General features: G+C 38.6%; 3 protein-coding genes across 3 annotated transcripts; 1 reads left to right on the forward strand and 2 right to left on the reverse strand.

Annotated features, from left to right (window-relative positions):
* Positions 1–260: 260 nt before the first annotated feature.
* On the reverse strand, positions 261–1,897 carry LOC125859049 (uncharacterized). The gene is made up of 4 exons (XM_049538790.1): positions 1,716–1,897; positions 1,083–1,605; positions 738–1,022; positions 261–662 (listed from the first exon to the last, which is right to left on the reverse strand). The coding sequence occupies exons 1-4, from the start codon at positions 1,895–1,897 to the stop codon at positions 261–263; spliced, it is 1,392 nt and encodes a 463-aa protein (XP_049394747.1).
* Positions 1,898–15,271: 13,374 nt separating this feature from the next.
* Positions 15,272–15,970, forward strand: LOC125859050 (uncharacterized). Its single transcript, XM_049538791.1, has one exon. The coding sequence runs from the start codon at positions 15,272–15,274 to the stop codon at positions 15,968–15,970; it is 699 nt and encodes a 232-aa protein (XP_049394748.1).
* Positions 15,971–24,080, reverse strand: LOC125859051 (uncharacterized). Its single transcript, XM_049538792.1, has 6 exons — positions 22,651–24,080; positions 21,944–22,200; positions 20,865–21,502; positions 19,969–20,747; positions 19,541–19,815; positions 15,971–16,032 (listed from the first exon to the last, which is right to left on the reverse strand). The coding sequence occupies exons 1-6, from the start codon at positions 24,078–24,080 to the stop codon at positions 15,971–15,973; spliced, it is 3,441 nt and encodes a 1,146-aa protein (XP_049394749.1).
* Positions 24,081–24,365: the final 285 nt, after the last annotated feature.

Raw genomic sequence — 24,365 nt, forward strand, 5'->3', positions numbered from 1 at the left:
GTCTTGCATTAAGACGGCTTCGATGCCTACTTTACTAGCATCACATTCCCCTTCAAACGTTTTATCAAAATCAAGTATTTGCAATAAAGGAGCGGAACTAAGCATTGGATTTTAAAGACTCAAAAGCCTTGGCTTGTTCCTCTCCGCACTTAAAAGGTTTATAGTTTCGGATTACCTCTGTCAATGGGGCTGCAATGGCACTAAAACCTTTGACAAATCGCCTATAAAAACTGGCCAGCCCATGAAAGCTTCGAATATCACTAAGAATTCTTAATAACATCAATTTTAGACTCGTCAACTTCAACCCCTCTTGAACTCACAACAAAACCTAAGAAGGCAACCTCATTAACATAAAATGAACACTTATCAAGATTATCACAAAGTTGTTCCTTCCTAAGCAAATCAAACACACATCTCAAATGCTCAACATGATCATGCATAGTCTTGCTATAAATGAAGATATCATCAAAATAGACAGCCATAAATTTCCCTATAAAGGGTTTCATCACATGATTTATGAGACGCATAAAGGTACTAGGAGCATTAGTGAGACTAAATGGCATCACCAACCATTCATATAGACCAAACTTGGTCTTGAATGCGGTTTTCCATTCATCACCAGGGTTCATCCAGATTTGATGATAACCACTCCTAAGATCAATCTTTGAAAACACACAAGAGCCATTCAATTCATCAAGCATATCATCTAACCTAGGAATAGGATGACGTTACTTTACCATAATTTTGTTGATGGCTTGGCAATCGACACATATGTGCCATGTTCCATCTTTCTTTGGAACCAATAGGACCGGCACGACACATGGACTCATGCACTCCTTCACATAGCCTTTGTTAAGTAGTTCCTCAACTAGCCTTTGTAGCTCCTTGGTGTCCTCCGGATTGCTTCGATAAGCCAGCTTGTTTGGCAATTGTGATCCTGGCACAAAATCAATTTGGTGCTCAATTCCCCGAAGAGGGGGCAATCCTCTTGGAAGCTCCTTTGGGAAGACATCCTCATATTCCTGTAAAAGAAAGGAAATAAAATTGGGAAGAGAATAATGAGATTGGTTAGTTTGTAGCACATGATCCCTATGTGTAATAAGGATCAAATAACTTCTGGATTCAATTTCCTCCCTTATCTCCTTGTAATTGGCCAACAACACTTGGCCCTTTCCTTTCAACTTCCTTCTTTCCTCCTCTTCTTGACTCTCGGCCTCTACATGTTCCTTTTCACACTTCGTCTTTTCCTTTGAATCACTCATCCTTTTATGTATATCATTGACTTGAGAGGGGGTCATAGGATGAAGAACATACTCATGATCATTCAACACAAGTGAATACTTGTTTGTTCTCCCAACGTGTTTGATTGAATGATCATGTTGCCAAGGCCTCGCGAGTAGCACATGACAAGCTTGCATTGGGACCACATCACATAGGACCTCATCTTGATATTTCCCAATCTTAAACTTGATCATCACTTGTCGATGCACCCTCAATTCTCCACACTCACTCAGCCATTGAAGTTTGTAAGGTGTAGCATGCTTAGTAGTAGGAAGCTTTAAGAATTCCACTAATGCAGTACTAGCAATATTTGCACAACTCCCGCTTTCAATGATTAAGGAACACAAATTATCCTTGATGAAACATTTGGAGTGAAATATATTCTCCCTTTGGCTTGGATCATCCAAGGACTTACTAATCATTGCTCGCCTCACCAGATATAGAGGAGCGACATTCTCTCCTTTTTGACACAAAGATCCGGTTCATCTTCCCCATCTTTGAACTCATCCTCTTTTTGAGGATCTTCTTCACCACTATATTCTTGCTCCCTTTCTTCACTAAGATATATTTCCCCTCCTTGAAGTAGAGCAATCAATCGATTGGGACATTTATGCATTATATGACCCCATCCCCTACATTTGTGACATTGAATACTTTTAGGGAACTTGGTTGGGTCAGTGATACCTTTGTCTCTATGCGGGTACCTTGGAGTGTTTCATTCGAAGGGCTTTTTCTCATAAGGCTTCTTAACATCCGAACCCTTATTCCAACCCGATGATGTTTGAGCTCCCCCTTTGTTCTTCCTCTAAGAATTGGAAGATGAAGTCTTATACTTAGCCACCTTCTCCTCCTTGAATTCTATCTCTATCTCATGGGCGGCTTCAAAAGCATCATTCAAAGTAGTAAACCTATGAAGGGTCATCTTAGAAGAAATCTCTTTGTTCAACTACCTTGAAGCGAATCACAGCATGCTCTTCAATTTCTCTATATTCCAACTTCATGACTATGTTTTGGAACTCGTCATGATAGGCTTCAACACTTTTGCTTCCTTGCCTCAAGTTATAAAATTTGGCAAGTAATCCTTGGTGGTATCTTTCTGGCACATAGTTGTCACACCACAACCCTAGGTAAGGCGGACAAGTACCATATGAACACATGATTTACAAGTGACCCATGATTAAAAAGTAAACTACTATGCATATAGATTTACTGAGGAGAAGGTTCAGATACAACACATATTGACTAGCTGGATCAATACATGTGACAAGTGAAACTATGAATACAGATGATAGCATTAAAATGTCTACAAAGCCTCTACTGGAATCCATGATTGTACCACTATGAAATACACATAATAAAGACTCGGCAAAGCCCCGAATCAACCTAGAGCTCACCAACAACCACTGAGTATCATGTGCTTCTATTGGGGAGATCTACTAGTTGAGTACCTGTACCTGTAACATAAAATGCAGCATCCCCAATAAGGGACGTCAGTACGAAAGAATGTACTGAATATGTAAGGCATAATACAACCACATGTAAAATGAGAGCTCAAGTGAAACCAAATAGCAATAGATAAGGATTAGAGACCACCTTTGCTTATACTTGTGGAATCGTGTATGTTACATTTTTTTCTTTACTTTTCTTAGCATTAAAATATTTATAAGACATATGATACAAATGACCAGCTGATCAACGGTAGAAGAGGATGACCCATTTTAGGTATTTTAACCCCTGGGATGCTGTCTTCATAATTCCACAAATTGGGATCGGCCCATGCTAGCATTTCACCCCTGAGCTGCCACCCTCTTATACCAATTGGGATCGGCCCATGCTAGCCTTTCTCCCAGAGCTGCCACCCTTCTATACCAATTGGGATCAACCAATGTTACGCATTTGCCCCTAGGCTTCCACCCATAATTATACAGATAGCTTCACTTAAATTCTTTATCTTTGAGATTGTTGTTTTGATGTTCATCACTCTTTCGAGATTGTTCTTTGGATAATCATAACTCTTTTGAGATTGTTCTTTTGATGATCATTATCTCTTTTGAGATTGCTATATTGGTTATCATAATCATTTTTGAGATTTGGAATTATGGATCAGTAGTAGAGGAGATATGAATATGGACTTACGGTAATAACAATGACATGGGAAGAAAATGAGACATGAACAGGTAATACTTAGGAGCATATGACTCAATTAAGTATTTTGACATCTCAAATTGAAGCACATATTAAGTGAAGACATTTAACCGTCATTCAATAGATTTGAATTCTATATTGTAGCCGGATACTCACTAACTAATATCAAATACAAGGTATACATGAAAGTGGAAACAATGGAGAACGTGGGCAGAATCAACATAAGGAGGGATACATATTCCAAGTAAGTACATATAAAATGTACAACAGAGCAAGTAGGGATCTTGTGAGGTAACATTATAGTCTAACATAATGGGAGTAATAACCAATAAAAGGAACATATGAACATGTGATAAAATGACATATATATAGATAATTGAAGCAAGTTGGCATGATATGGGCAGATTGTATATCCAACAACAAACATATGTACAATGAGTAATCTAGGATCATTTTGATTTATATAAGGGAAATACGTGCCAAGGGTACTTTGATGGTGAAACAAGTTTAAACCTTGCATGTTAATACTTGGTAGAGTAAGCACGTACATTTAGTAACAAACTCATATTAGGGTACTCACTTTAATGCTCTAGGGAGTAAGAACTGCAACTATGGGAGTAGCCTTACATACCTTGCTATACAATTCAAAAAGTATGACTTAAGCTCCTTCTCTTCAGATTACTAATCTACAATAAAATAAGTTGTAAGACTAGTATTAGTAGCTAATCAATCAATTTGAGCTACTTGATCTCACCAAAATAGTAACCAAGCAGTAAGCGTGCAATTTATCTAGTCAATGTTTTCTTTCTTTCCCTTTCCCTTAAATCGCGTCTATATATAGTAAAACCTTCGTATCAGGTCCTCCCCAAACCTCCCTGTAATATTTAAGTCCTTTAACGTCTCCATAACTTCCCCGCACATCCAGTAACGTCCCTTATCATAACATACATAAAACAATCCTTAAATATATTAATCTAACAGAAGAAATATGAATCATGGTTTCTGATCACTATCACTTGAAGAGTTCACATTACTGTTAAGGTGCTCAAACAAGCTCATGACTGAATTTAAAGAGGACTACCCTTCATGGCTGTCCCAACATGCACTAATCACCAGAACATCCTTCCCAATATTACACCATGTAAAGTAACAATTTCCAACTCACTAAAACATACCAAGTGCCCTAATTAACTCAAGCACAAGAGGGAGAAAATTGCAGTAGCTTACCTTGCTGGACTGAACTATCACCTGCTAAGACTTGGATTCTTCAAGGTAAAGGCTGTCCTCATTAACTTGTCTTAAATTATACCTTCCAATAGCTTAAACTCCCTAATATTCAAGAACCCTAATGGTATTTAATGGCTGTTGTATGAAGCGAAGAGAGAGAAGAGAGAAAGCTCTAGAAATAACATTTTTGGAAAAGTAAAAATGGTTGGAAAAACATTGGGCCTTTTTGGAGTTAAGAACATTGGGCCTTTTGCCACCTTTCTTGTAATTCTTTTGCAGCTAAACATGTTTCTTTAATTTAGGCCACACATTTAAGTAGGTGATACACCTACTTTTCCATTCAAATTATTTCTTGTGGGATTTGATAGATTGGGCTTTGGCTATCCAATGTTCCCTTATCCTTCTATTCAACTTGGGCCAGATTAATGCAAGTAGGTCTAGTGTTCTTCGCCCAAAAACATGGTCAAAAGAGTCTTAGTAGGTGATGCACCTACTTGGTCGTTAGGGCTGGTCAATAAGTCAAAATAGGTAATGCACCTACTTGTCATCTACTAGATTAGTGAAGTCAAGCAAGCACCTCAATATTTTATTTCATATCTAGACCTTATTACCTTTAACTTAACTTAAAACTTATATGCATTATGTCACTTTAAACATTAGACTCAAATACCAACTTATGATATCAAGTTTAAATACTTCCATCGACTTCAACTTAATCGGTTCACATTAAAATCTACGGACAGTTCACTTTAAATGTATTCTATTGTCACTAGTTGCATCAAAAATCGAGTCCATAACTATACCACAAGGAAATTTTTAAGCGTAATAAATTGAACTAGTACACGTAGAATACGGGGTGTTACATCCTCCCCCTCTTATGATCATTCGTCCTCGAATGATGGGTGAAGCTGATAGTTTGGTTAACCTTGGAATTTCATTTGGAGATTTGCGAGAGTTCCCATTATAAATAGGACTATCCAAAATCCATAAACTAACCTAAAATACGTATATACAAGTCTAGCATGAAGCCTCAATAGATATGGTTCATAAAATAATAATATTACATATTAAACCCCTTTCTTGACCATGTAATTCACTGAATATACATAAGTAGAACTCATACAAATAAGGAATTTAATATACCTAAACACAAGACATGCAAATGACATATCAATTGAACAAATGCTAGTAGGATTCATGATCATATAAGGGGACCACATGATCTCAGATCCTTATGTTGATGTTTAGAATGAGGAGGGGTAATTAGGATCTCTACCATCTTCTATTCCCAAGTATCTTATGTTATATTCTATTCCTTCCACAATACTTCAATGGAGGTTACACATTTTGAGCTTAGCTTCCGGGCCTTAACAATCAAGAATAACTATAGTATCTCCCAATTTTTTCGTATATGGAATGAATACAAAATCATAGGCCTAACCTATCGGGGATCTACTTTCCCTTCTCTTTTATCTCATGACGCTTTTCAGAGGTGAGACTTATAAGAACGCATAGCTATTAATATAAAATCTAAAGTTTTATGCCGCACCTTTGAATAAGGCATTATGCTAAGTTATTTATATATGGTTGTGTTAAATTTTACATATATGCCCAACCTTTTCTGGTCAAAATCTTCACTACATAATGATACAAGGAAATGTTTTCCCAAAATGTTCAAAACTCAAGTTAATAATCACAGAGGGGGATAGTGTACAAATAAATAAGTCACATATAGGTAGATTAGCACAAAAGGGAGCGCATAATATACGAGCATTAAGCCATAGAAATATATGGTGTACGCACGCAAATGGTTCATAGGGTAGCGTGTGAGCGAATGAACAATGAGGAATGTAGGAAATGGACTAGATGAGCTCATGATGCAAGAGTACTAAAGCTACAAAATAAATAATACGTAAGAAAGTAGACTATATGAAATATGAACTACGGAACACAAATCACATTGATCAAGTGCGTTATATTGCTTGGATTGGTGACCTAACATGTCAATAAGTACACTTATGAAATATGAACAAGTCAACACATGACACATGGCTAGAAAAGCTATAAGGCCTGTAATGTTTAAGCAAGTAGGCTACGAGGCATGTAATATACATAAAAATGGTTTATGATGCATATGACATGTAAAGAGGTGATATGCGAGTCATATAACCCATAGGCACTAATTTTTCCCATAGCATATGACCAATTAGTATGCAATACCCACACAATATGGACAAGTGACATGTGAAAAGTAACCAGTGCAATAATTAACATGTAAGGAAAAGGTCCTACAAAAACATATAACAATAAACAAGGGTGCTCTGAAGCGGATAACATTTACATGTAATTTTTCTATGACATTAGAAAACATGTGAGAAAGTGATACACAAAGGGAAAATGACATACAAATAGAGAAGTCACAAGTGGGATAGTTCTGCTCATATTCCTTACTCACCTAAACACATAAAATTGCTTTCCCCATATACTCTCTTCAATCTCCTAAGAATACTTATAGGTGTTCTGCTATTGGGAGTTGACTTCCGTCTAGGTCAATATAAATACTACAGTCAAGATAGAAAAAGAAAATCCTCAATAGTTCATCTTTTATAGTAGGAGGCCGAGGTCAACTTTGCCTTCATTACTAGCTTGTGTTATAACACGCTCAATGCCTGGTGCCCTTTGAAGGTCGAAATAGAAAATAAATAGTGAAGCTTGAACGCAACATAAAACATGAACTCTAATAACATGTAAATGTCAGTTACCTATAAATTTATTTCATGATTCATAAAATCTTAGAGTTATCCCCTTTGGGCTTAACTAGATAGGTCTGGCGATACTAATTGATTTTTTTTAAAACAAGTGAGGGTGTTCCGACTCCTTTTTCATGCAAGATAGCCAATAATAACAATAGCATATGATCAATTTTTCTTCTCCCTTAACTGGACTATGACTGATAAGTTCCTCAAGCTCCTAATGATGAGGTGCTTTGACAAATGTGGAAATAAGGTCGGCTCTCCAAATCTTGACTCAAGCTCTAACGGCCCAAGCCAACAGAGATGTTGGGCCCCATGTGAACCCTAATGTGAACACAATGGCTTCAAGGTTGAGAGACTTCACAAGAATGAGCCCTCCTATGTTCTTTGGTTCTAAATTGGGTGAATACCCTCAAGAGGTTGTGGAAGTGGTCTATAAGATAAGTGATGCTATGGGGGTGACTTCTGCAGAGAAAGCAGAACTAGCCGCTTACCAATTGAAGGATGTGTCCCAAGTGTGATATACTCAATGGAAGGGTAATAGGCTGGTTGAAGAGGATCCCATAGATTAGGAGGTGTTCCTGAAAACATTCCTTGATAGGTTCTTTCCTACAGAGAAGAGGGAAGAAAAGGTGGAGGAATTTATCAATCTTCGTCAATGAGGTATCAGTGTTCAAGAATATTCTCTAAAATTCACTAGGTTTTCCAAGTATACTCCGTCTTTGGTGGCGAATCCGAGGGATGAGATGAGTCGATTTGTGACGGGTCTGTCCGACTCGATTGAAGAAGAATGTTGTGCGGTAATGCTATATGATAATATGGACATCTCACATCTTATGGTGTATGATCAACAAGTCGAGGAGTCAAGACTTAGGAAGAAGACTAGGGAAGTGAAGAGATCAAGAACCGATGATGGGAATTCTTCCAAGGGTAAGTTTGAGGGTCAATGGCGACCAAGGTTCAAGAGAAGGTTTTCCAACCAAGGTCCTCTAGTTCTCCAAGGGTCAAAAATGATAAGGTGCCTAACCCTAAGCCTCAAGGAGGCAATAGTGATGAACTTTCTATGTCAAGGCCTACGTGTGCCAAATGTGGCAAGAAACATAATGGTAAGTTCTTTGTTGGCACGGATGGTTATTATAGTTGTGGGAAGAGTGGTCATTTGATGAGAGATTGTCCGATGCTTAAAACTAAAGGAAGAGAGGGCAAGCAAGTCCCTCCTAGCGGTTCAAACTCCGATGCTCCCAAGAAAAACCGCTTTTATGCTCTTCAATCCCAAGGTGACCAAGAGAGCTCCCCGAATGTGGTGACCGGTATGTTACAAGTCTTTTCTACTGATATATATGCTTTGTTAGATCCCGGTGCCACTTTCTCCTTTGTTACACCATTTGTGGCCATGAAATTTGAAATACTCCCCGAAGTGTTAATAATAATTGCGTAATCCTAGTAATAGCAATCCCTTCCTAGTGTATTACATGCAAAACGATAAGTTATGTATCTCTAAATCCTTGGTCCGACATCTAGAGAATTTCACCCCGCACCTTGGTCCGGCTACGTGTGTATAATTTACTAACCTTTACCATTACCTCATATTACACGTCACATCGATGTATGGCATCGTTTTCACCCTCGCACGAATCGACATTAATTCTATTAGATAGTATCACACTAAATCTATGTTGATAATTCTTTTCTTATTAACTACCTCCTTGGTCTGGCAAGTAACAACAAGGCAAGTTCTAACGTTGCACACCGTTAAAAAGAATTCTAGATGAAAGAATTATAATTGCATGCAAAACACTATACGGGAATTACTTAGTTACTATTCATACTTCGTTAATCACTCATGGTTCCCACAACCTTAGTTGTGGATTTAGGTACCCATATTAGCAAGAAAACAATTCATAATGTTTGAAGAATAAATCATGAACTAACGTAGTAGAGTAGAATAATCCCAGAATTTCAACTTGAATTTCAAAGTAAAAGATCACCAAAATGTTCTTAAGAAATTAAGAATTGCTAAAATTGCATGTTAATCTCCAAAGACAAAAACTTGAATAAAAGTAATGAAGTCTAACCCCCAAAATCGAGGTTTACATACCCTATTTATAGAAAACAAGTCCTAAATTAAAAGGGAAACAAAATAAGGAAAGTTTGTTCAGGCACATGTCTTCATTCCACGAGACTGACTTACGGATGGTCGATGGATCTACAGTCTGTGAGTCCCTTCCGTTAGCCTGGACTTAGAAATATTTTAGCTTCTCTGAAGCAAACGATGGAACTCCAGTACAGACCGTAGATCCCTCTTCGTAGCTCCATACTTAGAATTCTCCAAAAATCAGGTACTGGAACCCTTGCAGTCACATTCTATGGTTTAACAATACGGTTCGTAGATTGCTACGGACCGTCAATGGTCATCGTGGTTCCACACTTGGTCAGATTCCCTGATTCTCCTTCCATGCCTTGCCTTGCTGATCTACGATCACCATCTACGAAGTGTCAATGTACCTATAGTCCGTATATCACCTCCGTAGATACCCTTTTATGCATTCTGTCTCTTTACTTTCGCGCTAAAACATCCTTCCTGAAAAACATGATAAAACACATAAAAACCAATACAAAAAGGCCCTAAACATACACAACTCTTGAGGGAATGTGTTATTGATTTCAAGGGTAATTGGGATGCCTATCTACCATTGATAGAGTTTTCCTACAATAATAGTTTCCACTCAAGTATTGCCATGGCTCCTTTTGAAGCATTGTATGGTATGAGATGTAGGTCTCCAGTTGGTTTTTCTAAAGTAGGTGAAATTTCTCTAATTGGTCCTGAACTAGTTTATGAGGCCATTGAGAAAGTGCGACTCATTAGAGAGAGGTTGAAGACGGGCCAAAGTCGGCCAAAGTCATATGTCGATGTTAGAAGAAGGGACTTAGAATTTGAAATTGGTGACTGGGTCTACTTGAAAATCTCACCTATGAAGGGTGTGATGAGGTTCGGCAAAAAGGGGAAGCTTAGTCCCCTGTATGTGGGCTTATACCAAATCTTAAAACGTGTTGGAAAAGTTTGCATATGAGTTAGACTTACCGAATGAGTTGGCTCCGGTTCACTTGGTCTTTCATGTTTCCATGCTTAAGAAGTGCATTGGAATCCGGTATCCATTATTCCTAGAAAGGGTTTAGGAGTTGATGAGAGTCTATCCTATGAGGAAGTTCCGGTAGAAATCTTGGACTGGCAAGTGAAAAAATTGAGAAACAAGAAAGTAGCTTCCGTAAAGGTTTTATGGAGGAATCATTTAGTTGATGGTGCCACACGGGAGGCCGAGGCCGGTATGAAGTCTCGCTATCCTCATCTTTTCCTTCTACTACTATTCTAGCTTGAGGTAAGTAGTTCCTCTTGAGTTTTAGTGTTTTGGGACTCATGTGTATTGTATGAATTTTTCCATGATTTCCTTATGTTATGCATGTTCTTGATGAAATTCATGTTTAGTAAGAAAATGAGTTTTATGATTTATAAGTCCCTCATGTTTATTGTGCATTTTAGTATGATGATGACATATTTGAATTCATGAGGTGATTTGATGAAATGATTTGTTGTGCTTGTGATGAAATAACATATTGGCTCCATGTTGTTGTGTTGAGCTTGCTTTTAGTTGGAAAAGGTAGTTCCTCCTATGAACATAAGTAATGTTGAATTTCATGCATATTGGGTTGGTAGATGTAGTACCTACTTCCTTGTATTGCATTGACCATGTCTTGAGATGGAGTTGAAGTTTCTTCCTTTTGCATAGTGCATGATTTGAATGGTGCATTTGTAAATTTTGCATATTTTTATGTTTCATGCAAGATGGCCTGCTAGTCTTGAGTTTCTAAATTAATTTAGTGTCTAGATCATCATTCGAGGATGCATGTTCTCAAGGGGAAGATAATGTAACACTCTGGAAAGCTAATAAAATAAGCTAGAGCCTAATGTGTAAACTAGTAGCTTAAATGGGTTTTAACGTAAATGTTAGAGTCGTAAAATTACCTATGTTAATTAGAATAAGTGTTTTTGGGCTTAAACATCAAGGCATGATTCCCCCCCCCCCCCTAAGGACCAACCAAGGGTCCTTGAGGAAGGTCTTGAGACAGCCCAAAAAGTTGTCAACAAGGCAACCTACCCACGAAATGGGCACCCACGAGCCATGGGTGGACCCATGCCCTATAGGTGGGGGTCGTGGGTCAAGGCTGGACCTCCCCTTGCCTTGCCAAAATCTCTGTCTGATCTACGAACATGCAATACGATTCATGGACCCGCCCACATTCCGTGGGTGAGGTCTCGTGAATGAGGGCTAGGGTTGGCCAAGATGAGGAGCTACAGACCCCAACCCACGAGTGTCCAGTACGGTTCGTGGGTCCATCCATGCCCCGTGGGTGGGGGTCGTGGACGGGGGCCTGCAATGCTGCCTCAATCTCGGCGAAAGGTGAAACAACTTAAGTAATTCCAAAAGTTATTATTTTAGTGTAGGGTCATTTTAATAGACTTATATAAGTACTTCTAAGTCATTAACCACCCCTTTACACTTCATAACTCACAAGACTAAAATTATAACCAACCCCCCTCTCCAATATTTCTCTCTCTAAAACATCCATTGAAGAAGAAGAAGAAATCAAGGTTTAGGGCTCAATAAATCATCTTTTCCACTCAATTTCGTGAGGAAATTTCATAAGGTATGGTGGATTTTAATCTATGGGTAGCCTTCACCCATAAATTCCCTTCAAAACTTGAATTCAAAGCTTCCAATTTCCCCCAAAAGCTAGGGCTTCACTATAAGTCATGGCTTCTCTTTTAAAATGTTTCTAATATTTTATTTATGATGTATTATTGATGATTCCATAAATTGGACTTATTTGGGGCTTTATTTTAATAGAAATAGTGTCCTCGATAACTTGTTTTATCTCAATACCTGATTAAAATGCTTAAGTTTTAAGTATTTGAAGCTTTACTGGAAGCATGGACACTTAGGCGCAAAATGGAGCAAAAAGGGCTGAAAAGAACAAGAAATGAAAGTCTGCGGATCACCGAGTCAACCTTGGCGAAGCGCCGAATTGATATGCACCGCCCTATGTTCCAGTACGTGAAGCCTTGAAGCAGTCGGCGAGTCGCCAATTAGTTTCGCGAAGCTGTACTGTACCGCCCAATGATCTAGAATATGAGGATGTTGAAGGCAAGACACTGAAGGCAATTTGCTGATTAAAGGGCGGATCACCGAGTCCATCGGCGATCTCGACTAATGTCTCCGAACGATCCTCCGCCGCATTATCTGTGAAAACTATAAATACTAGTTAGAGTTGTAGTCTTAAAAAAGGAACAATTTTAGAGTAAAAATTATTATTAGTCTATTGTAGTTTTCTATATTTTTCTCTCAAGTTTAGAGAGGGTTTTGTGGAGACTTGAAGAAAGGAGTTCATCCTTTCCAAGTTGGAAGTGGGTCTTCTTTATTCTTCTTCCGTTGCTTAATGGTTTAATTTCTTATACCCAGCTGATTTGTTTATCATGTTAGGTATAATTACTTATTTCTTGATGTGTGGCTAAAAACCCCATTCTTGGGGTGTGATTTAGCAAATATGGGTTGATATTCTTGTTGGGTCTTGCTTGCTGATAGGTTAGATGTAGTTTAATGGTGATTTCACCTAGTGGTTGTGGTTTAATCTAAAGGGTTTGTAGTTACAAATACAAAGCCACCGATGTGTTTTCGGCTTGCCCAAAAGAGAAGCGCGAAACCAAAACCACTAGACTGATGGCCTAAGGAGTGGGTCGACATGAGGTTCAGCCTGAGAGGGTGAGCCCTAGTCCCATATCCTAACACTCAGCTCGAGAGAATGAGTGGGGTAAGGCGTAGGCTGGTCTTCATGTGGCAAATGGGTGTCCGAGAGAAACGCATTTGAAACGGGGTAAGTTACCCAAGAGGGAACTTATTTCCATTTAAAGCTTAGCCTAGTCACTATTGTCTTGCAAATTTCCTAATGAAAACATGTACCCAACGATTTATCTCAACTTGATTGCGGTCACATCCCAAGAACATTCCCCATACTTGATTTTCTTGTTTATTTTGATGCTTTATCACTTGTTACAAAAACCTCTTTTGATATTTGACACTTCTGTGTCACCCCCTTTAATTTACAATGTATTTTATCATAAATGTTTTTAGCTACGACTAATTCAAATGAAATTCTAATTGGCTATTGATTCTCAAAACCGCTCCCTTGGGAAATGACCCCAACCCTTGGTTGGGTTACTATATTATCGACGATCATAGACACTCATACCATATGATAGTGTCATTGGTCACTATAAGCATCAAAATGGTGCCGCTACCGAGGAGTGGTGTTATTTCAAATTTTTTTAGCTTCATAGAATTTTTGTTCTCATTCGTAGTTTACTAACTCAATTTTTAGCTTTGCTTTGCTTGTTTGTGTTGAAAACATAAATTATGAGTGAGAATGTGGGAGATGGTTGCCATGCAAACAACCCAGTGAATATTGACTTGCACTGAGATGACATTGATGACGTTAGTAGTGTTAATGATCCCGCTCCATTGAGTGAGATAAGTGCAATTCGCTTGCCGTAGGGTGGCGGAAACGGAAATTTTGAAGTCACTAGCACAACACTCCATCTCATACATTCAAGGGGCCTATACGAAGGATTGGATCATGACGACTCACATGAACATATCCAAAGCTTCTTGGACGTATGTGCTCCGTTGTCATTTAAAAATTGGTCGCCAGAAGCCTTGGGCTTCACTTATTCCCATTGTCACTGACAGGAGCAGCCACTACGTAGTTGTCTGAGCTTCCCAAAAGTTTTATCACATCATGGAAAGAATTAGTCACAACTTTCCACAATAGATTCTTTCCCCCATCAAAAATGATGAAGTTGAGGGACGACATTCAGAATTTTAAACAAAAAGAGAGTGAACCAATTCATGAGTCATGGATTAGATATAAAAGGTCTATGCAAAAATGCCCAACACATGGGCTGCCATGTGAGTTGCTACTCCAATATTTTTACCGAAGTCTTAATTCAGTCAACAAAGGGATAGCTGATCAATTGGTTCAAGGCGGCATAATGCTACAGCCCTTTGAGGTGGCCTCATTTCTCCTAGATGGTATGGAGATAATAAATCAAGCTAGGTACACCAAATAAGATCGAGTTTCCCCTCTGTGTTTCAGGCAAACGCAAGATCAACTCGATAAAGAAAAAGAGAGGGATGAAAACATCAAAAAGATGTTGTCTCAGATGGAATATATTCAAGAGCACATGAAAAGAAACTGTGAAGTGTTTCGCACAGAAGGGGTTCTTTTTCCAATAACTTGAAATCGGGAGGGAATCAAGGTTGGAACCATAGAAGGAATGAGGAGGGTTTCCACCCGCACTATTAATCGCGGCTTGGAAATTAAGGTTGGAACCACCCTAGAGGTGAAGGACCTAGGTGATATTTCCAAGAATGGACTGAGCATAACGATCATGAAGAATACCAAACTCAATTGAGTGATACCCTGACATCAAGGGGGAGTCACAGCAACCCTAGGGTGAATGATCTACTGACACTAATTCTTGAGAAAGTTGAAGGCTCTAATGAATTGCTAAAAGGAATGAGAGATGATTTTTATTCGCTAAATAGTAAAGTGAACTTTCATGCTAATGTAATCAAGATATTGGAAGGTCAATTGAATCTCCTATCAGCCCAACTAACAACCAAGATGCCAAAGGAAAATGAGAAAGGAGAGCTAGCTGTAATTACCCGTAGCGGGAAGGCAGCGATAGGGAATGAAGGAGAAGAACATGAGGAAAATCAGGGTAGAGAAGAAGCAAGAAAGCACAAGAAGGAATGAATCAGCACAATGAAACTACAAAAATAATACAACCCTTACCCAAAATACCTCCACCTTTTCCCCAGCGTTTGAAAAAGAAGAATGAAGATGAGAAGTTTAAAAAATTTTGGTATGTGTTCAAGAAGTTGTCCATCAACCTCCCTTTGGTGGAAGCATTGCTGGAGATACAAGGGTATGCTAAATTCATGAAAGAGCTAGTCACCAAGAAGAGGATCTTGGATTATGAAACGATTGAAGTTCCTCATAGTTGCAGTGTGATCATGACAATTGAGTTAATCACTAAAAGAAAAGACCCAGGTGCTTTCACCATCCCGTGTACTATTGTAATGCTCCAATTTGCCAAGGATTTATGTGACCTAGGAGCAAGCATCAACCTGATGCCATACGCCATTTACAAGCAACTTGGATTGGGAGAACCAAAGGCAACTACAATGAGACTTCTCATGAAAGATCGATCGATCAAGCATCCTATTGGAATCCTCTATGATATCTTTGTCAAAGTAGATAGGTTCATATTTCCAATTGACTTTGTGATTTTAGACTGTGACATTGATGTTGAGGTCCCCATTATTTTGGAAAGTCCATTCTTAGCAACCGGCAGAGCATTAGTGGATGTTGAAAGCGGCAAGTTGAAATTCCGTGTGAATGATGATGAGGTAACTTTCAACATATGCAAATCTATGCTAGGAGAATGACTACTCAGCGTGTCGCCGAGTAGCTCGGCAAAGCACGATTAATGTCGCCGAATGGGCGTGAACTGGACGGTTTTTCAATACAAAGGTTTAAAAGTTTCAAATTCATTCACTTTACCTCACTTTTTATCTTCCCAAATTCACACCCGCACTCTAGTTTCTATATTTCCTGCATTTTTAGAGTATTTTAGTCATTAATTGGTGCTCGGATTGTGGATTACTTTGTCGCCTAGCAATTCTATCTTCATTAATCAGCATCAAATGTGGGTTTTTCGAACCCCGATATTATTTTATCAAAATTGTACTCATTTGCAATAATCTAATTGTGTTGTCATGTGCTAGGCTTCTCTGATAGAATTTGTAACAACCCAAAAATCGTAGATTGAACTAGAGGCTAAACGTAATGTCAAGAAGGTTTGAAATAAAATTCCCCTATGTTAGTAGACCATCTAGGTGTCCTATGGGGGGGGGGGTTTATGAGTCAAGGCCTAAGGGAGGAGTGCCAAGCAAAAAGGGGCAAGCCAAGGCAAAAGGCCAAGGCTTCCCCAAACTTGGAGCTATTGCCTCAAGCTCCACGGCCATCACCACTACTCGTGGTCATGACCAAGGGGAAGTGGTGATGGCCGTGGAGCTTGAGGCAGTAGCTCCAAGTTTGGGGCAGCCACTACTCGTGGTCATGACCACGGGGAAGTGAGAGGCTCCGTGGAGTTTCCTTGCCCAAGGGAGAAGGACCTCCAAGCGTCCTAGACACTGCCTCACCCTTCAAGAGAGGGACCACGAGTCGTGGTCCACTTCACAACTCGAAAAGGTGGGCGTGGAGTCCCCTTAGAGTTTTGGAAGTTGGGGGCGTTTGGAGTATCTACTGCCCAAGACACCACGGGCACCACTACGGGCCGTGGTGCACTTGACGAGGGAGGGGAGGTGGTGGCTTGTGAAAGTCGCTTGGCACCAAGGCTTGAAGGCCTTGCCTCCACAAGGCCAAGTCATGACCAAGGCCATCACCACGGACCGTGGTCCTCACCACGGATCGTGGGAGGCACTGTGGTCTTGTCTTGGCCAAGGGTTAGCTTGTGCACGATAGAGGGGCTACTGCCTCCAACACCACGGTCTTTGGTTTACTTTCACGACCCAAGAAGTGATGGCCGTGGTCCCTGATAAGGACTATTTAAATGAGGAGTTTTGAGACTTTTCCTTTTATGTCCAAATTAAGTGGGGGTGTTTTGGGTATTTTAGGGGTTAAATATATATTGGTTTTTAAGTCTAAATTCATTAGTTTTGGTCATTATTCACAACCCCCAATTGAAATCAAAGCTCTCCTACTTCTCTCTAAACTCTCTCTCTAAAACTAAAGAAGAAGAAGACATTGGAACTAGGGTTTCAAGGTTCTTCCCCAAATTTCTAAGAGTTTCTCCATTTATTCTCAAGGGATCAACTAAGGTATGGTGGCTCTTCACTTTTGGGATCTTTTCCTCAAGAGGCCCTCTCAAAATTGGATTTCAAAGTTCCCCAAATTCTAGTTTTCTCTCAATTTCGTGGGTCACTTTGCAAATGTGTTTTCTTTGACTTACAGTGATTAATTAAGGTTGTATATTATGGTTTATAAGTGAATTAATGTAGTGTTGTTGGTTTTTGAACAAATCCCCACACGACCCATGAATTTTCCCTTCTTTCTCACTTTAAACCCTAGTATGACTTTAATGGTGAATGAAGGATGAGAATCTAATATGTAATTGTGGAATTCATTATTGTATTATGATGTTTCTCTATATGATGAATGATTACCAATGTATTAGGGTTGAATCTTGATGGGATCCTTGAAGGCTATGAATGAAGGTTGTCAAATTGATGAATGTTCATATATTGAATTGTTAATCCACTTATGGTGGAGGTGCTACTTGATTATGAATTAGAGTGATTAAGTTACCTTTCCTCTTCCCTACAACCCCAAAGTGTTGACAAGTATGCTATGATACGAACATGAATGTTAAGCTATGATTATGGTAGTGCTGGTATGATGAATAGAAGGTAAATCTCATGAACACTATATGACTATGCTATGAATGAACATTATTATATTTTGAGGGTTTTATGATGAAATGTTATTCTCATCTTAGAACTTATGAGCTATATGAAGAATGATGGGTTGAATTCCTAATACATTCCTTATTGAATTAATGTGTAAGTAAAGGCCTAATACTACATTAAACGGGATATGAGCATAGCACCGAGTGAACATGAATATGAGATGGAAGCTTTTACGTTTAGCAAGTACGGCTTCCCATATGGGTTCCTTCTATGTTTATCAAGTCCGGGTTCCCAATATAGATGTTTTCTCATGAGATGCTATTATGTTAGTTCTACCGTGGCATGTAGAACATTATCTTACGGTGTGGGAGTAGAACACCGAATTCCATGTAAGCTCTGATGGTCTATGTCGGTTAGTGCTAATATCCCTATGTTTTAAGAAGATGATCTAAGGTGTGAACATGCCTTATTCAAATGACTTATGAACTCTAACTAGGACTACTTGAGGGATACTACTTAGTATAGGTGAGGGTATGGGACTTTACCTGATAACAGCAAGGTTAAGGGAGATCACAAATAGAGAATTGAATATTAGAATGCGGAAGCACAAAGAAAAAAAACAAGAAAACTAACTAAAGATATGGGAAATTCAAAGGAAAGATCCACGAATTTCCAAGGATTAGATGTTCTAAGGCCTTGAAAAGATCCAAGTAACAACGTATAGATTTATGGAAGAAATCTAACGCCTTTACTTGAGAAAACGAATCAAAATGATAGATTCGAATCTTGACCGCTTTATGAGTAACTAAAGACAATAATTAGTATGTAGAAACTAATCACATTCTAAAGAATACAAAAATGAAACTAAAGATATCACAAGAAGAAGTTACTTTATACCTTAAACTATGAAACTAGTAAAGGTTTAAAGATAAATTCTCAAAGAACAAGTCACAAAGGTTCAAAGAACTCTCTCAAATATTATTAATATCAATCTAAATTATCTTTAATGAATGAAAAGGACTCCTATATATAGGAGAAGGGGAAAAAACGTCCAAGGAACCCTAGAAAGACAATTACAAGGAATCCTACTCTAGAAAGTAAATAAAGTAACCTAACTAGGAACAAATTTAGTACTTCTAGAAAAGCATTAAATGGTACTTAGGAGATCATAAATAGACTAACAAAAATATTAATAACCTATATATAAATAAATAAATAAGGTAAATCCCAACTAGGAAAAGAATCTTGACAATCTTGGAAAGTTTGACTAGTCTTCTCTCAAAACTTGGGCAGAAAGCAACTCTTGTTGTGGCTGATTCTTGGACTCTTCTTGACCTTATTTGCACAAAATTGGACCTTAAAACTCCTCATCTTGGGCTTGAATTTGGGCCACCAAATAATTGTAGCATTTGGACAATTCCTCTCCCTTGGGCTTGAGCTCTTCTTCCCCAATAAGAAACCTTTGGATCAGCGATTGAAGCCCATTGAGCTTATCATTGAACTCCTTGGTTTGAGATCTTGTTATGGGCCTCCTTGGAGTTTCTAAAGCGTCATCCTTGTCCTTCAATGGAGTAGAGCTTCCTTGGATGCTATCATTCCCCTCTTCTTGAAGAGAATTCGTCCTCGAATTCAAATCTGCATCAAAATGGGAAAGATCAGAAACATTAAAAGTAGCACTAACTTGGAACTCACCAGGAAGATCAAGTTTATAAGCATTGTCTCCAATCCTTTCAAGGACTTTGTATGGCCCACTTCCTCTAGGATCTAGTTTGGTCTTTCTTTTGGAAGGAAATCTTTCCTTTCGCATATGCACCCAAACCAAGTCACCAGGTTTAAAAACAACATATTTTCTGCCCTTATTCCTTCGCAATGCAACTTCCTTGTTCTTCTTTTCAATTGCAAGCCTTGTTTGTTCATGAATTTTCTTCATCATATCAGCCTTCTTCTTACCATCAAGATTAGCAAAATCATTAGTAGGCAAAGGCAATAAATCAAGGGGGGTAAGGGGGTTGAATCCATATACAACTTCAAAAGGAGTCTTACCAGTAGAAGAATGGAAGGTCCTATTATAAGCAAATTCTACAATAGGTAAGTAATCTTCCCAAGAAGTCAACTTTCCTTTCAAAACAGCCCTCAACATGTTCCCTAAAGTTCTATTAACCACTTCCGTTTGCCCGTCCGTTTGTGGGTGACAAGATGTAGAAAATAGCAATTTAGTTCCCAACTTTCCCCAAAGAATTCTCCAAAAGTGACTTAAGAACTTGGCATCCCTATCACTAACAATAGTTCTAGGTATTCCATGCAATTTAACCACTTCCTTTACAAACAAGTCAGCCACATGAGATGCATCATTAGTCTTTTTACATGGGATAAAACGAGCCATTTTAGAAAATCTATCTACTACCACAAATATACTATCCTTACCATACTTAGTCCTTGGCAGCCCCAATATGAAATCCATAGAAATATCAATCCAAGGGGAATTAGAAACAGGTAAAGGAGTATAAAGACCATGCGGCAATGTTCTAGACTTAGCCTGTTTACATTCAAGACAATAAGAACACACTTTTTCAACATCCTTTCTCATGCTAGGCCAATAAAAATGTTCAGAAAGTATTTCCAGTGTTTTGGGTACACCAAAATGTCCCATTAGCCCTCCACAATGTGCTTCCCTAACAAATAGTTCACGCAACGAGCAGTTAGGAACACATAATTTATTTTCCTTGAATAGAAATTCATCTTGAAGATTAAATTTCTCAAAAGGACCTAACTTACATTCAGCAAAAATCTCACCAAAATCAGAATCATTAGCATAGAGGAACTTGATTTGGTCAAAACCCAATAACTTTGAAGTAAGAGTAGAGATCAAAACATACCTTCTTGAGAGTGCATCAGCAACCACATTCTCCTTTCCTTGTTTGTAAGCAATTACATAAGGAAAAGTTTCAATAAACTCTACCCATTTAGCATGCCTACGACTAAGTTTACCTTGGCTCTTCAAGTATTTTAATGACTCATGATCAGTCTTGACCACAAATTCTCGAGGCCACAAGTAGTGCTGCCATGTAGCTAACGCCCTTACCAAGGCATATAGCTCCTTATCATAAGTTGAGTAGTTCAATGTTGCTCCACTTAGCTTTTCACTAAAGTAGGCAATTGGCTTGGAGTCTTGCATCAAAACTGCACCTATGCCCTTACCAGAGGCATCACACTCAACTTCAAAAGACTTAGAAAAATCAGGCAATTGCAAAAGAGGAGCAGAACACAATTTATCCTTCAGCAAGTTAAATGCATCATCTTGTTCCTTTCCCCATGTAAAAACCTTATCTTTTTTAATAACTTCAGTTAAAGGAGCAGCAATGGTGCTAAAGTCTCGCACAAACCTCCTATAAAAACTAGCAAGTCCATGAAAACTCCTAACTTCAGTTACACTATTAGGTTTAGGCCATTCTTTTATTGCCTTGATTTTCTCATCATCTACTTCAACTCCCTTAGAACTGACCACAAAACCTAAGAAAACCACACGATCCACACAGAAAGTACACTTTTTGAGATTAGCAAATAAGCGCTGATTTCTAAGAACTTCAAAAACTTGTTTTAAGTGCTCTAGGTGTTCATCCAGATTTTGAGAAAAGATCAAGATGTCATCAAAATACACCACAATAAATTTTCCATGGAAATCTTTAAAAACATGATTCATTAGTCTCATAAAAGTGCTTGGTGCATTAGTCAAGCCAAAGGGCATAACTAACCACTCATAAAGTCCATATTTGGTCTTAAAAGCAGTTTTCCATTCATCTCCAGGATTCATACGAATCTGATGGTAACCACTCTTTAGATCAATTTTAGAAAAGATTTTGGAACCATACAGTTGGTCCAACATGTCATCAAGACGAGGGATAGGATGGCGATACTTTACCGTTATCTTGTTGATGGCTCGACAATCTACACACATCCTCCATGTTCCATCCTTTTTGGGGACCAATAGGACTGGAACAGAGCATGGGCTCATACTCTCTCGAACAAATCCCTTTTCAAGCAATTCTTCAACTTGCCGTTGTAATTCTTTGGTCTCTTCAGGATTGCTCCTATAGGCAGGCCTATTAGGAAGTTGAGACCCAGGCACAAAGTCTATTTGGTGCTCAATCCCTCTCAAAGGTGGCAATCCCTTTGGAGTGTCATCAGGAAAAACATCTTCAAAATTCTGCAAAAGAGAAGAAACACTATTTGGCAAAGAAGGAGTTAGTTGTTCAAAATTAATCAATACTTCTTTGTAAGTAAGTAGTATTATGGGCAGTCCCTCTCTCCTAGCATTCAAACACTCTTTGGCTTTTATATAAAGGCTCTCATTTTTCTTTTCCTTAGCCTCTTTCCTCTCACCAAAACATTTTATTTTTTTACTCACACCCTCTTTTACCTCTTTACTTAGATCGCTGCCCTCTCTCTCTTTCTCTCGGCCATCTCTCTTTTTTTCTATCTCTTGGCCTTTTTCTTTTCCCTCAAGCTCACTTTTTACCTCTCCCTTTTGTTTTCCCATTGTTTCCCTCAATCGTTTTTGATCTTCAAACACTTGAGAAGGAGATAATGGTGCAAGAGTATACTTCTTACCATTATGCAGAAGACTATACCTATTCTTTCTCCCATGATGAGTAGTATCCCTATCATACTGCCAAGGTCGGCCAAGTAAAACATGACATGCTTGCATTGGAACTACATCACAAAGAATCTCATCTTCATACCTACCAACATTGAATGAAATCATGCATTGTTTGTTTACTTTTACTTCTCCACAATCATTCAACCATTGGAGCCTATATGGGGTAGAGCGCTTCATGCATGCAATTCCTAGTTTATCCACCAAGTATGAACTCACCACATTTGCACAACTTCCCCCATCAATAATCATAGAATAAGTCTTCCCTTTTATCCCACACCTAGTATGAAACAAATTCTCTCTCTGCCCTTCATCAACACTACCCAAATTGATAGTCATAATTCTCCTAACCACCCCAATTATACCATCATTAGGCAGTTCCAAATCATCTTCCTCACTTACACCTTCTCCCTCTTCTTCTTCCCCCTCACTTTTTTCACTCTCATATTCTCCATTCTCTCTAAGTAGGATGTTTCTTCTACTTGGACATTCATGCATCATATGCCCCCTTCCATGACATTTGTGACATTGAATAGAACTTGAAGGTTTAGAAGATTTAGGATTAAAGGTTTTACCTCCCTCCTCAACCTTACCTTTACCTCTATCATCTTGAGGTTTGGAAGGAGCTTTCCCCTCTTGAGTTGACCATGGCTTCTTAGAGATAGTGTTTGGTCGACTTCTCCATGAGTTATTTTGCTGCTTTTTCTCAATTTGTTTTTCAACTTTTACAGACAAATCAACTAACTCATCTAAAGTTACATATTGTTGTATCTCTACTACATTAGCTATTTCTGTATTTAAACCATTTAAAAATCTAGCTATTGTAGCCTCTTCTTCCTCCATGCAGTTAGCTTGGATCATAGCCATATCCATGCTTTTGAAGTACTCATCCACCGACATGGAGCCTTGCTTCAAGCGTTGAAGGCGAGATTGTAGATCTCTTTGGAAGTATGATGGAATAAATCGCTTCCTCATTACCCTCTTCATCTCTGCCCACGTAGCAATAGGTGGTAGCTCCTCTTGCAATCTGTCCCTAGCAAGCTTTTTCCACCAAGAAGCAGCATAATCAGAAAACTCAACAACAGCAAGTTTAACTTTCTTACCCTCAGAGTAGTTATGGCAATCAAAGATGGCTTCAACTCGTCTCTCCCAATCAAGGTACAAGTCTGGATCCCTTGTCCCCTTGAAAGATGGCATCTTCATCTTTATACTATTTATATTATCATCTTCTACTCTACCTCTTTGTCCCCTCCTATCTCTTCTTTCTAGATTAAATTCAACATCAAAATCATCATTATCATATTCAGGATTTACAAAAGGGATATGGGGTACATTCCTTCTAACTTGGGGTCTAACATTATTTGGGGGTACAACATTATTCTCCCTCCTAATTGCAGCTATGGTGTCATTCTTCTCGATAATCATATCCCTCATCTCTTGAAATTGAAGGGTCCATCTCTCAAATTGTTGGTGCATAGCTTGAAGGGTGAAGTCGTTCCTTCCTTTGACCTCGGCTTCTAAACGAGCCCTTCCTCATCACCACCTGAATTAGACATCTAAAAAAAAGAATAAATGATCAAGTATCACACTTTTAATATGGCTTTTACCCTCTTTTAAACTCACCCACACTTGCCTTTTTTCCACTCAAAATAACCTTTGAACGAGAATACTTTGTAGATTTATAATTAAACCAAAACGTGTATCAAGTTCGTAGTAATA

Source organism: Solanum stenotomum, chromosome 3 (genome assembly GCF_019186545.1).
Source record: "Solanum stenotomum isolate F172 chromosome 3, ASM1918654v1, whole genome shotgun sequence".
Taxonomy (NCBI): Eukaryota; Viridiplantae; Streptophyta; class Magnoliopsida; order Solanales; family Solanaceae; genus Solanum; species Solanum stenotomum.

Coding starts and splice junctions, on each gene's coding strand:
- LOC125859050 (XM_049538791.1), top strand. CDS start 15,272: ATGAATCAGCACAATGAAACTACAAAAATAATACAACCCTTACCCAAA.
- LOC125859051 (XM_049538792.1), bottom strand. CDS start 24,080: ATGAGGGATATGATTATCGAGAAGAATGACACCATAGCTGCAATTAGG. Junction 21,503..21,943: donor GGATGGAACATGGAGGATGT/GTGTAGATTGTC, acceptor TGGTTTTCTTAG/GTTTTGTGGTCAGTTCTAAG. Junction 16,033..19,540: donor ATTGAAGGACAAGGATGACG/CTTTAGAAACTC, acceptor AAAACCGTCCAG/TTCACGCCCATTCGGCGACA.
- LOC125859049 (XM_049538790.1), bottom strand. CDS start 1,897: ATGCATAAATGTCCCAATCGATTGATTGCTCTACTTCAAGGAGGGGAA. Junction 1,606..1,715: donor ATGTCGCTCCTCTATATCTG/GTGAGGCGAGCA, acceptor AATCATTGAAAG/CGGGAGTTGTGCAAATATTG. Junction 663..737: donor AAGCCATCAACAAAATTATG/GTAAAGTAACGT, acceptor GTGTTTTCAAAG/ATTGATCTTAGGAGTGGTTA.